General features: G+C 49.6%; 2 protein-coding genes across 2 annotated transcripts; both read right to left on the bottom strand.

Moving 5' to 3' along the window:
- Nucleotides 1-559: 559 nt before the first annotated feature.
- On the bottom strand, nucleotides 560-1484 carry LOC123057958 (uncharacterized). The gene has a single exon (XM_044480817.1). The coding sequence runs from the start codon at nucleotides 1377-1379 to the stop codon at nucleotides 864-866; it is 516 nt and encodes a 171-aa protein (XP_044336752.1). The 5' UTR covers nucleotides 1380-1484; the 3' UTR covers nucleotides 560-863.
- Nucleotides 1485-7560: 6076 nt separating this feature from the next.
- Nucleotides 7561-9121, bottom strand: LOC123060353 (NDR1/HIN1-like protein 2). The gene has a single exon (XM_044483034.1). The coding sequence runs from the start codon at nucleotides 8873-8875 to the stop codon at nucleotides 7985-7987; it is 891 nt and encodes a 296-aa protein (XP_044338969.1). The 5' UTR covers nucleotides 8876-9121; the 3' UTR covers nucleotides 7561-7984.
- Between the last annotated feature and the right edge of the window lie 4450 nt (nucleotides 9122-13571).

Below are 13571 nucleotides of genomic sequence, written 5' to 3'. Positions count from 1 at the left end.
AGCCTGAAACTGCTACAGTGAAAGCAAGTAAAGCCTGCACTGCACTATCCACGCAGGAGGCTGCTTGCAATGCATGCAGTCTGCCGTGGAAGCTGATGATAACCTGAAACCACAGACCACCGAGCCCCGCGCCACCTCTGTGCTCGCTCGCTCGCGGATTCATGGCTATCCATGTTGCCTGTTGCATCTGCTTCGTACCGTTGCCTCTTGGAATCTAATGCGCCCAGACTACGAAGGACATGAACGTACCACCACATGCACCGGTGGAAATTAGTTCACGCTCCGGCCGAGACGCCTAACTTCACGACCCAACTTGGATTCATTTTAGTACTACTCCTCGGGACTCTGAGATTGGTTAACAGCTACTAACTGTAGACGCTAGCTGATTTAATGTGGGTTGGGTTGCTTTTTTTTTTTGAGTGTGGGTTGGGTAGGTTGGCGAAAGAAACACGTAGGAGTACGATCGAATTCAAACACCATTCGCTATCGGCCAGTCAAGGCGAGAAAAAGGCGTCACGGAGCAGGAAAACTGAGCCATAGTGGCCAGCAGTAGAAACCGGACGCAAAAGCAGGCAACGCGACAAGGGCCAGCCAGCGAGCACCATTTCCATTTCCTCGCAACCTCACCCCTCAACGCACCACCGCACAAGGCCGACCGCATTGATGGACGGACCGATCGCTGCCGCTGCCCGCCCATGCCGCGGAAGAAAGCGATGCGACCGACCCGGGCCGCGCCAAAACGAGCCACCGCTCTCTTTTTTCCTGGCTTTTCCCTTGCCCGCTGTACAACCGTCCGAAAAAGGAAACGCGCGTACGCTTGCGCCTTGCCTTGCCTTGCCTACCCGAGCGCTCTGCGCCCTACCCTACTCTACCTCCAGCGCGGGCCCGCCGCCGGTCAGCAGCTCCACCAGCCACTCCTCGTCGACGAGCTCCGCCATGTCCGCGTCGTCGTCGTTGCCGTCCGCCGCCGCCGGCTTGGTGGTGTCGTTGTTGGGCTCGGGCCACGGCCAGGGGATGGCCGTCGGGGGCGGCGGGGCGCCCGCGCGCGTGTCCACGGAGGCCATGACGGTGGACGCCGCGGCGGAGAAGGACGGGCCGCAGCTCTCCTCGTTGCCGTTGATGGTCACGAACCCGTCGTCGCCGCCGCCGGGCTTCCCCGGCGAGGAGGAGATCTCCAGCTCCAGCCACCGCATCACCTCCTCCACCGACTCCTCCGCGATGCCCTCGTACTCCTCCCCCTCCCCCTCCTCCATCTCCGCCTCCTTCCAGGAGAAGCCACCACCTCCCTCGACGAGCCCCGCCTCCCCGCCGGACACCAGGGCCACGGCCTCCCCGCCGCGCTTCCGCTTCCTCACGCCGGCGGCCTCCTCCTCCTCCATCCACCCTACCGGTGCTCCCACAGGCACAGCAGCCGACTCAGAGGAAGGAAGGGAACCGCCAAGTGGAACTGAAAGCAGAGGTGGAGGAGGAGGGGAGTGAGGCGTGGTGGTGGATAGCGAGCGCGGTGGAGCGTCCACGTGGGTTTATATAGGGCGGGGGGCGGGACGTCGCTGCGCGGCGCGGGGCCGTCGGATCCGCCTCGGGGGCGCGCATCCGGCGGCCTCGAGGCGTTACGCGAGGAAAAGGACGTGTTCGCGCTGCGTGGCGTGTGGCGCGTAGCGCGCTCTCCCCTGGGGAACCGCGGCTTTTTTGGACGCGACGGGTGGGGAAAGAAACCCTTTCTTTCTTCCTTCGTCGGTGCTGTTGACCGTCGTCGCTCGGTGGCTCGGCCCGTGGTGGATGGTGGATGGGGCGTGGGTGGGTGCCAGTTGGGCTCTCGCCAGAAAACGAACCCCAATCTCGCGCTCGTGACGGAGGCGAGCGCAGCAGGCCCAGAGCCCCAGGCCGCACAGCCGCTGTGGCTTGTGGGAGACGACGGACGGACGGACGGACCGCGGGGGTTCGGGAAGCATTTCTCTGGGTCGTGTATTGATTGTGGCCAGCTGGCGTGTGTGTGTGTGTTTTGCTCTATCTGCGGCGGTTTTCGTTGGCGCCTTTGGTGTTGCCAAAAGCTGCGGGGCTGTTTTGGACCGTCGCCGATCTCCTGCATGCCGTCACCTTCGTGTCTTGCACGACAAGGATTAGTCGAGATTAACCTTGTGAGCTGTACAGGCGCGTTACCCTTTCGGTTAAGTTCCTTCCGGGAGAGGTTTTACACGAGTGTCAGACGAGCGCGCACGTCTATCTCTTGTTTTTTTTAAGAAAGAAGCTGCACACCGGGGATGGAAAGGAAGCGAGCAAGAAAAGGGTTTCTCTGGGGCAACTGGACTACTGGGTTACTGGCCCAGTGGCAGGCCTATCCGGCCCAATAAGAGTCTACCTGTTTTTTTATATCGCAAGCTGAATCTACTTGTTAGTTCTAAGAGAAAACTACTATTTGTTGGTGTTTGTTAGCACATGGGAATTACTACCTACATCCTGGTTTATTGCTCCCCTTGGTATTCTGTGTCAAACTTTGACCGTGGATATAATTAACAAAATGTTAATGCATGTCACAAAAATTAGTATCATTGGAAATTATTTTCAAATATGAATCTAACGATGTAATTTTTAATGGCATGCATTTACATTTTGTCAGTTAAATATATGATCAAATTTTGATACAAAATACGAAAAAGACCAGTAAACCAGGATGGAGGTAGTAGAGAAAACAAAGAATAAATGGGTGGAAGGACAACGACTATCAACGGTGGAAAAGGAGGTTACCCTTAAATCCATTGCACAAGGTAAACCATCATATGCAATATTCGGACCAAAGAATCATGCAAGCAATGTCACACTGGTAACAAGGGATGGTGTCAATTAAATAGCAATGATTGGTTCACCTGGTAATTTGTGTGCACCAAAGCGGCAAGGAGGCATGGGTTCCATGATATTAACTATTTCAATTTTGGCTACTGCTGCTTGGAGAATATATGGTAACCAAGATCCCCTCTGTGCAACAAAATCATGACACAGATGTTTTTTGGATGGTGACTTTTTTGAGCATCAGTACAGAGATTGCGTTGAGGAAACATTCATGTGGCAGACCAGCATAGCCGGCGTCGATAACATTAAACGAGCACCCCTCCGCGTGTCAGCACTAAATGGGCCAACCCACCGCTTGTCGGATTTGCGACTAGTTTTTTTTACTTTGACCCAATTTTCTATTAAAATACTACCAGATTTTTATAAAATATTCATGAATGTTGAAAAAATTGTAAACTTAATTTTTTTTCAATATTTTGAAAATTTTCCTTGAATCTGGAAAATATTTGCAAAATAAAATAATGTTCGAAATTTTGAGAAGTTACTTGTGGTTTTGAAAAATGTTCTTGAATTTGAAAAAAAAGTTGCAAATTTTAAATGTTCATCGTTTGAAAAAATTGTTGAATTTTAAATATATTCACGAATTCAAACAATTTTCTTGAATAAAAATGTTCACAAATTCTAAAAAAATTTGTGAACTTGAAAAATACATTGGTGGTTAAAAAATATTAGCAAATTGAAAAATAATTGGAAATCTGATTTGGTTTCCGGGAGCACTTGCTCCTGCGCTCGAAAAATACTTTTTGAAATACTAGGAAAAACCCAACATTTTTTATGTATTTATAATCACATCCGAATGCTGCCTGCAAAGTTTTAGGCAAAAAGGCTAAACATTTTGGCTTGTGCAAAAAAAATGAGCACCAAATGTTACCCCAAAATGTCACCCCAAATTTGATTTTTTATCGATGAAACACTACTGTTTCGTTTCACATGAAAATTATCTAGCATGCATGTGACATTAACACGAACATTCAGAAAAAAAGACAGAATTTCTTGAATAAATTACCACTTTTTTTGCGGTATTGTTCATCCCGGAGCAAATGCTCCCGGGAGCCAAAATGCCCCTCTAAAAAATATCCATGAATTTAGAAAAAGACTGATTGGGTAAAAAGGTTCATCAATTTTAAAAAAATGTTTGTGAATTTGAAAGATGTTCATGGATTCAAAAAAAGATCATGATTGAAGGAAATGTTACGCATTTAATAAAAAACTGCGAAACAAAAATAGAAAATGAAAATAAAAAAGGACAAGAAAATGAAAATCCAGAAGGAAGAAAAATGGTTCGCAAAGGTTCTAGAACATTTCTGAAACCGGAATGTGGAATCTTCCGAAATTGTCTAGTTGGGTCGGCCCCAATATATGTGCATAGCTATCACAAGGGGATGTGTTTGCTCGCTAATCATCGACCTGTGGAGTAAATAGGATTCCCCGTTAAACATGGTATATCTGACAAGTGGACGATGGTAAAAAAGAAAATTAACATTGGAACAAATGTATGGATTCATAACTCTTCTCCGAGGAATGTTGTAACATGTAGCGTGGAACACTTGCTCTCCAAGGTGAGTGATCTCATTGATCTTTCTACCGGACACTAGAATGAAACACGTTTTGACATGTTGACTCAAGGGAAATCGTTGCCATTTTTTTATTGCAACAAGAGATTTTTTTTTAGAAAAAAAAGACCCCCGGCCTCTGCTTCCGGACGATGCATGCATACACTTTATTAATTATTCACACAAGACCTTATAAAGTTATACAACAGTAAGACTAAAGCCACCGTCTAGCAACATCTGTCGCTACTCCTATCCAATTAATGTAGGGATGCTGATAGTCTGGGCCTAATACCAAATAGACCTCGCAGTCAAACCTAACATCTAAGACCTGAAGTCCCAATCAGGACGCCTGCCGGGTATGGGGCACCCACCAGTTCGGCGTACTCCTCAACCAGGACGCCTGCCGGGTATGGGGCACCCACCAGTTCGGCGTACTCCTCAACCAGGACGCCTGCCGGGTATGAGGCCGCTGCAGCTACCTACCACCAATCCATCTTTAGTGTTGTACTGCTGCATCTACCTTGCCCGGTCTAGCTGCCGTCGACACCACCACGACGCCAGACAACGCCATCATCCTGCGCTCGTCCATCATCACACGTCCACCGACGAGACCCCGCTACTCCATGCTACTGAGACCCGCCATTGTCGACGTGCCAGATGCCACGCCACTCCTCCGACGCGAAACACCACCTGTTGCCACTGGTCCCATCCTCTCCGCCTGCACTTCCTCAATCCGAGCACCCAAATGCCCCAGGCGGCGCCTTCAAGAAGGGTACAACACACAGTGCCGCCGCCGCCCAATCTAAGGAGATTTAGGGTTTTCACCCGGGCATGGGGTCGGGGTGGAGGGCAGGGACCTCGACAACGCCTGCAAGGAGGAGAACGGTGACCCTGATCATCGCCACCGTCGGGACGAACGAGTCATCCAGAGTTTCCTCCGGTCTGATGTCACCTCTACCAGCCCCCGCGGACGCACCGAGGCCGACGACCACGATCGTAAGCCACCAAGTGCAGCGGGAGAGAGCCTGCAGTGCGAAGGAGATCCACCGGCGACTCACCGCCTACGCGGTCAAGACGTCGTCCATCCACCCCGCGCGAACATCGCCAGCCGAGGGCGCCGTCGCCATGCCTAACGGGGCTGCCGCCCCTGGTCCAGGTTCCTCTACGAAGGCCGGAGTGGCGAGATCCGGCACCGCACAACCACCGCCATCGCCCAAGCCCGCCGTCGACCGATCCCGCTGCCGGGAGCCCGCACGCTGCCGGGAGTCTTGCACCCATGGATCTGGGCACCCGTGCACCGCGGTGAGTCCGCCGCCTCCAGGATCCGCCACACCGTCAGGAAGGCCGCACCCGGCGGATTAGGACGCCCGCGCCGCCGCGGATCCGAAAACGAGAGGAGAGACCCTCCGCCACCGCCGTCGCATGCACGGGCTTTGCCCCGCGCCGACCATCGGCAGCGGCGGAGGGGGAAAAGGGCGCTGGAGGGACTAGGCGGCGGCGGCGGCTGAGCCCTCCCGAGTCATCCGCGGGGGAGGCGACACGAGAGGGACGTGGGGGAGCAACCAGATGGTGGTCGCCCTGGTGCAAAATGGGTGTTTGTCGGTGCGACCATCATATTACTCCATCAGGGATTAGCAACATGGACGAAAAACCGAGGCATGATGATGGAATGGACGAGGCTCCTCTGACGTACTGCAGGGTGCAGTTGGGCCACTGACAGGTGGGCCCGAAAGCAAGTTGGCCCACCTGTCAGTGACCCAACTGCACCTTGCAGTACGTCAGGGGAGCCGAGTCCTGATGGAATGGGCTCGACCTGTGCTCACCCCTTCCATGTTGTGTGGTCTCGGCTAATAGACATACCAAAGTGCCCCGTCCCGCGTCGAACATGTAATCAAGGGCCTGAAGATGCAAAGCACTTCCTTTTAGAGTCAGGAAGCAAGGGGTTGCAAGGTACGGTGATGGGCGATATTGATAATGCGGGTGAAGCTGCCATTGAACAAATTGTCGAATATTCCTGCACACGAGGTGGCGGTAACTAACAGGAAACAATGGGGCTTTACGCTTGGTATATCCGATGAAACGACCCTCGATGATTTCTACTATACGACCCGTGGAATTACTCAAACTCGTTTCAAGCATTGTCCCATAGAAGCTATTTGTTGTTGCCCATGAGTTGCCTAGGTGGCTATGGGCTCGTTTTGTTCTGAGTGATGGAAGATGTACCCCAAAATCTATAGCTCTTCTTCTTAAACATGTACTAACTCTTATCACAAGTTAATGAACAAGGGATTTAATTTTAAAAAAGAGAGAGAACATAGTACTCCCTCTGGTCCTTTTTACTCCGCACATTAGCTTTGTCTGAAGTCAAAGTTTGCTAAGTTTAACCAAATTTATATTAGAAAATATTAACATCTATAACATCTAATAAATATAATATAAAAATATATTCCTAGATGGATCTAATAATAAATATGTTGTTATATGAATGTTAATAATTTTTTGTATAAACTTGATCAAAGTTGAATGAGATTGACTTTAGACAAACCTAATATGCAGAGTAAGAAGGACAGAAGGGAGTACTAATAATAATGTACTCCACTACCACCATTAGAACCGGATGATTAGACTGCGGACCAAAGATGCTTCTTCATTGTTGCACGCTCGCCCAGCTTTTAACAATAGCGGTGGCGTCTACTGTTTAACACATCTCGCGAGTACGGGATGTAAATTTCCTCCTCCTTTTCCAGGGTCGCGTGTTGGGAAAAGATGCGGCGTGCTTTAATGATTTGTGTTGACCTTTAAACTAAGCCCTCACCGATCCCGGTAAACGACCCCCATCATCGTGCTTAAGCACAAAAGAAAACCCTTTTTTAACAGCGAATGACCCTTTTGCCCTTCAACAGCTTCAGCCTCACGGCGCAAATCCTCAGAACTTGTACATTTCTTTCTGTTCAGAACTCCTCACTTCCTGTAATTCTACAGCGCTCGCCTTTCCTCTGGCGTACAAAATTAGTACTGTACTACTGTACTTCGGCAAAAAGAAACCTTGGGCTCCAGAATATATTCCTAAGCAAGGGATGTATGATCATTTTTAAGAAAAATTCACGCGTAATCTCTGCATAATCATACTCCATACTATTACAAAACTGTCCGTCAGGAATACAAAACCATGGGCTGTAACATGAAAATAAAGGAGAGTATAGTTTGACAGTACATTAGTAATACATGCCACTAACGATTACAAATTCCCTCCGACAAAAAAAAACAGTTACAAATTCAGATAGATATGTAATAGTCGTACAAAGTTAAGCGGAACAATCCCCAAGGTGTACTTGCACTAGCAAAAAATAAGGTGACGCAAAAAAAAGAAACGTAGAAAAATAAGGAGAAATAATAAACAAATACCTCAAACCTCACATCACTCCTCCCCTCCCCTCCCCCCCGCCAAATTTCGTAAAATTCAAATGGGATATTTTTTTACAGCAACCGTCGGTTGTGATCTCTACTACCGCCGCGTCCCAGGTGAAAAGTAAAGTGGCTTTGGTTCGCTTTCGCAATGTGCCCCCTGGGAGTTTGCGTCGTCACTAGAAGGTCCACTTCCAGATCTTGACTCGGATCCTGACCTGGCACACGCGCGCGACGGTGGTCGCCGCCGGGGGCGAGGTTGTCGCGTCGTCGACGGCCGCGGACGGCTCCGGGGCCTCCACGGCGGCCGGCGCCTTCGACGGCGCCTTGGCGACGGTGAGCTTCACCCCCTTCTTCTTCGCCGGCGCGGGCGCCGCGGCGGGCGCGGCCACCTTGATGCCGTCGCAGTGCACCTGGATGCCGATCTTCTTGGTCTTGAGCCCGCCCACCTTGACGCCGGCCTTGGTCTCCAGGTCGAGGGTGATGGCGAAGGTGCCCGACTTCTTGATGTCGGAGCTGGCGGCGGTGGGGTCGACCCCGAGCGCGGCCGCGGTGACGGTGGCCTTGATGACGGTGATGTTGTTGGCCTCGTGCAGGAACCCCGGCACGGTCGCCTCCCCGAGCGGCACGGCGTTGGCGGCCGTGGCGGCGGTGACGGTGAAGTCGTCGTACAGGTAGACGAGCTTCTTGTTGGGGTTCTTGGCGGTGAGCGTGAAGTCGATGGAGTCGGTGAGCGCGGGCGCCGTGGCGGAGCTGGAGAGGCTGAGCTTGTTGACGCGCGCCACGGAGAGGGTGAAGGCCGGGCGGTGGGGGCGGTAGAGGAGGTAGAAGCCGCCGCCGGCGACGGCGGCGACGAGGGCCAGGAGGAGCACGACGAGCACGGCCCAGAAGAAGCAGCAGCAGCAGCTGAAGCGGCAGGAGGAGCGGCCCCCGCGGCGGCCCTTTGCGGGGCCCTGCGGGCGGTAGATGGGGCGCTGGTACATCTTGGGCGGCCCGCCCGCGCCCGCGCCGTTGGTGGCCGCGGCGGCGGCGGCGGGGGGCTGCGGGTTGGGCTTGCCGTTGGAAGACATTGCCGCGCGCTAGCCGGGGACGAGGTGGCGGCTCTTGGCGCGGCGCGGCGGTAGCTAGGTGCCTGGACTGGGTTTCCGGCCGTGCGCTTGCTGAGCGAGTCCTCGGAGAGAGAGGAGATCTATAGGCCGAGAGGAAGGAAGACGCGGAGGAGAAGGTGAGGTGAGGTAAGGGAAAAGGGACGGGTCACCTTACGGATGGTTCGTCCTCACCAAATCATTTGCTACCGCTGCTGGCTGCTGCTGCTGAGCTAGCTGATGCCTGCTGCTACCTTTCCTTAGCCTTTTTTATTAAGCAAGTCGCCCCCGTAATTCTCGCTCGTGCCAAGTTGGGTTTTCTCCCGGGAAAATCATTTGGATGGCAGTTTAAACTTGTATTTACACACAAAAAATTCAAAAACTTCCATTTCACGTACTACTGTACAAAAGTTTTTAAATGTTTTTAAATGAGCTGCAAACTGAGCCTTGTACTGGCACGAACTGCTGAATTACTCCTTGCCCCGTAGCAGTGGTGGAGTACTAACGTTTGTAGTGATGGCTACCTTAATTTGTCCCTCTAAAACTTATGTACAACGGGGTAGGAGTAATTGTGTTTCAGCGAGCCAATACCTTGAGCCGGAGCTGCGATTCCCTGCTCAAAATTTACTAGCAAAGCGTCAGAGATTTAATAACAAGCTCATTTTGTTGTAATTAAGTGCATCTGATCATTATTTTTGAACGAACGGTGGCAGTAGCATTTGTGAACATTGGGACCGGCCGGGGCTGTGTTACACTTTTATGCTGCTGCTTCATTGAAGACATGTGATCCGGGCTTGGCCTGGGCAGGAGTCGGTCTTGGATCCAACTCTCAACTGCAAGTTGATTTTATTTTATGAGAGAGGTGTATTATTGTTTGAATATAGTTAAGAGCATATCTAGCCCTTGCCCAAAAAGCTATAATTCCCTAAGGCCCTCCCAATGCTCCACCGTGAACAGGTGCTAAGCATTGCCACATAAGTGAAAAAATGACATGGCACTACATTTAAAGAGGAGAGAGAATACTTTGGTGATCCCAGGAAAAACCAATGCTAGGCGCAAAAACCTAGGCAAACCACTTAAATGAAACAATTTGACCAATACATGAAAGACTTTAGGTGCTAACTCATTAAATAATGTGTGCTTAGTAACAACAAGCTAAGCACCTATGCATTGGGGTGTTGAGTTGCTAAGGTATTTAATGCACTTAGCACCTCATCTAAGCACCTTTGCATTGGAAGAGGTCTAATAGAAAATCGGTTTGAGGATGTCTAGAACACATCTAGATGTACTCTAGTTATTACACATCTAATTGACTCAATCAAGCATAAAAAAAGAACCCACATTAATCTTCGCGTAAGATCAATGACATTGAACTTAGATGTGCAATACTTATGGCACATCTAGATGTGCTTTAGCGAAACTGGAGCAATTAAGCTTCACCTAGCACTTTCCCAAAACCTTTAATCCATCAAAAATTTGAGCGGAACCTATTCAAATCCACCTCTCCTACTAAAATATAGCCGGACATCGCCAACTCCTAATAAATCATCTCTCCCTTTCTCACGCACACGAGCTGTGTCTCCTTACGCTGCCTACATCATTGTTGCCCCCAACTCACCGCCGCCCATGTCCCGCAATCCCGCCTCCCTCCCCCACCGTCTCTGGTGAGAATCCGCCAGGTTCTCATCGTGCCCGGCCATGGCCAAGTTCCTTTCTGTCATTCCCGGCCACAGGTAGAGCAAAGTGTGCCTACATCACATACCTGTAAGCACTTACCCAGAAACATGGATGTTGCCCGCCGTCATCGTTTTCGATGAATCGTAGTGTCTTGGACCACACCATCATGCCACTAGGAGAACTAAGAAGAGAAGAACTCATCCAGAAAAAGAAGTGCCCAAATGTGGGCCGTGATGGAGGAATTTCATCGACTTTCTCAGATCCTACCTTGCACGCGTACGTCGTACGTGGTCAGCGTCTATCACACTATTTTTGTAGTTCATCTACCATAGTCCCTAGTTAGCTCATGGACATCATCCATCGACAAAAATTCGTCGTTGGTCACGTGGATGGAAGAAGGAAGAATAATATGAAGAGTGAGACTTTCATGTGGGGCTGGAGCTCGTTTGAGGAGTTGAGTTTTAGGGTAAGGGCTACATGCTAAAAAGTCCCCCCCCTCCCCCCCCCAACATTGGGGAACTAGATAACGCCCCGCACGTTGCTGCAGGAACCTTGCTAAAAGAAATGCATAAACGTTCGGCCTCTACGTGTAACGCCCTCGATGCGGCTATATATCCTACGTGTCGAAGCATGACTTAGAGGCATAACCGCATTGAAAGCAATGTCGCAAGTGAGGTAATTTTCACAACAACCCATGTAAATAAATAAAAGGGAAAAGTACATAGTTGACTTACACTCGCCACGTCACACAAATACATAAATAAGCATTACATTCACCCAAGACACTCAGAGTCTGACTACGGTACCAAAATAAAGATCAACCCCCAAATGCGACAAAGTCCCCGATCGTCCCAACTGGGCACCACTACTGATCATCTGGGAAAGACACGTAGAGTCTTCATCGAACTCCCACTTGAGCTCGGTCATATCATCTGGAACGGTATTATCGGTCCCTGCATCTGGTTTTGGAAGTAAACTGTGAGTCACGTGGACTCAGCAATCTCGCACCCTCGCAATCCAGACTATTTAAGCTTATAGGTAAGGTAAGGTATGATGTGGAGCTGCAGCAAGCGACTAGCATATATGGTGGCTAACATATTCGCAAAAGAGAGCGAGAAGAGAAGGCAAAAAGCACGGTCGAACAACTATGATTAAGAAGTGATCCTAGAACAACCTACGTCAAGCATTACTCCAACACCGTGTTCACTTCCCGGACTCCGCCGAGAAGAGACCATCACGGTAACACACGCGGTTGGTGCATTTTAATTACGTTAAGTTTCAGGTTATCTACAACCGGACATTAACAAATTCCCATCTACCCATAACCGCGGGCACAACTTTCGAAAGTTCAAATCCCTGCAGGGGAGTTCCAACTTAGCCCATCACAAGCTCTCACGGTCAACGACGGATATTCCTTCTCCCAAGACAATCCGATCAGACTCGGCATCCCGGTTACAAGACATCCTCGACAATGATAAAATAAGTCTAGCAACACCGCCCGAATGTGCCGACAAATCCCAGTAGGAGCTGCACATATCTCGTTCTCAGGGCACACTCAGATGAACACTACGTACAACTAAAATCAACCCTCAAGTTTCCCCGAGGTGGCGCTGCAAGTGGCTCTGTTTGTACCAACACTCAGAGGAGCACTGGCCCAGGGGGGTTTAAATAAAGATGACCCTTGGGTTCCAGAAACCCAAGGAAAAAAGAGGCTAGGTGGCAAATGGTAAAACCAAGGTTGGGCATTGCTGAAGGAGTTTTATTCAAGGCGAACTGTCAAGGGGTTCCCATTATAACCCAACCGTGTAAGGAACGCAAAATCCGGGAACATAACACCGATATGACGGAAACTAGGGCGGCAAGAGTGGAACAAAACACTAGGCATAAGGCCGAGCCTTCCACCCTTTACCAAGTATATAGGTGCATTAAGATAAACAAGATAATATTGTGATATACCAACAATAAACATGTTCCAACAAGGAACGATCTCCAATCTTCACCTGCAACTAGCAACGCTATAAGAGGGGCTGAGCAAAGAGGTAACATAGCCAAACAACGGTTTGCTAAGACAAGGAGGGTTAGAGGTTTGGCATGACAATGTGGGAGGCATGATAAGCAAGTGGTAGGTATCGTAGCATAGGCATAGCAAAAGAGCGAGCATCTAGCAACCAAAGATAGAAGTGATTTCGAGGGTATGGTCATCTTGCCTGCAAAATTCTCAGAGTTGCCTTGATCCTCGTAGGCATACTCAACGGGCTCCTCGTTCACGAACTCGTCTCCCGGCTCTACCCAAGCAAGAACAACAAGCAAAAGGAACACAATCAACCACGTGCAATGCTCAAGCAACATGATGCAAACATGGTATGATATGCGGGATGCAATATGTGATGCATATGCAAGATTTGGAAAGGAAAGAATGAACCTGGCCTCAACTTGGAAATCCAAGAGTGCCACTGGAAAGGTGAGATGGTTTCGGTTGAAATCGATATAAAGATCACCGGAATCGGATGCACGGTTTGAAAATGGCAAGCAAAACAAATATGACACCGGTCTGCGATAAACATCAAGTAGCCATCTAAATGCATCAAGATAAATATGCTACAATACTCAAACATGACAACAAAATACATGACAGGGATCCACTCATGATGCTTGACAAAAGGTGAACAATGAGCTACGGCTAATTCATCCATTAACAGGTTCAAACAAGCATGGCAAAAGTGCAAAAGATAATAGGTTTCAGACTTAGTGAAATTAACACAAGTCAGGAATTTATTACCAGGAAGCAATCTTTAGAGCACGAAAACTGCATGCTACAGGAACATATCATGTTAAAGAAAGGCATGGAATGAATATACTCTAAGCATATAACAAAAGTCACTTAGTGACCTTGAGCCAAAAGGGATCATATTGCAAGTATGTGAACATAGCAAAAACACAAACAGGTTCAGACTTAGTGAAAAACTGGAGCATGCAAAATAGATTAACACGTAGGCATGTTTAC

Source organism: Triticum aestivum, chromosome 3A (genome assembly GCF_018294505.1).
Source record: "Triticum aestivum cultivar Chinese Spring chromosome 3A, IWGSC CS RefSeq v2.1, whole genome shotgun sequence".
Taxonomy (NCBI): Eukaryota; Viridiplantae; Streptophyta; class Magnoliopsida; order Poales; family Poaceae; genus Triticum; species Triticum aestivum.
Note: the sequence above shows the minus strand (reverse complement) of the source record. Positions and strands in the feature narration are given on the sequence as shown.

Bases quoted from the DNA above. Each gene is read 5' to 3' on its own strand.
- LOC123060353 (XM_044483034.1), bottom strand. From the start codon at position 8,875: ATGTCTTCCAACGGCAAGCCCAACCCGCAGCCCCCCGCCGCCGCCGCC.
- LOC123057958 (XM_044480817.1), bottom strand. From the start codon at position 1,379: ATGGAGGAGGAGGAGGCCGCCGGCGTGAGGAAGCGGAAGCGCGGCGGG.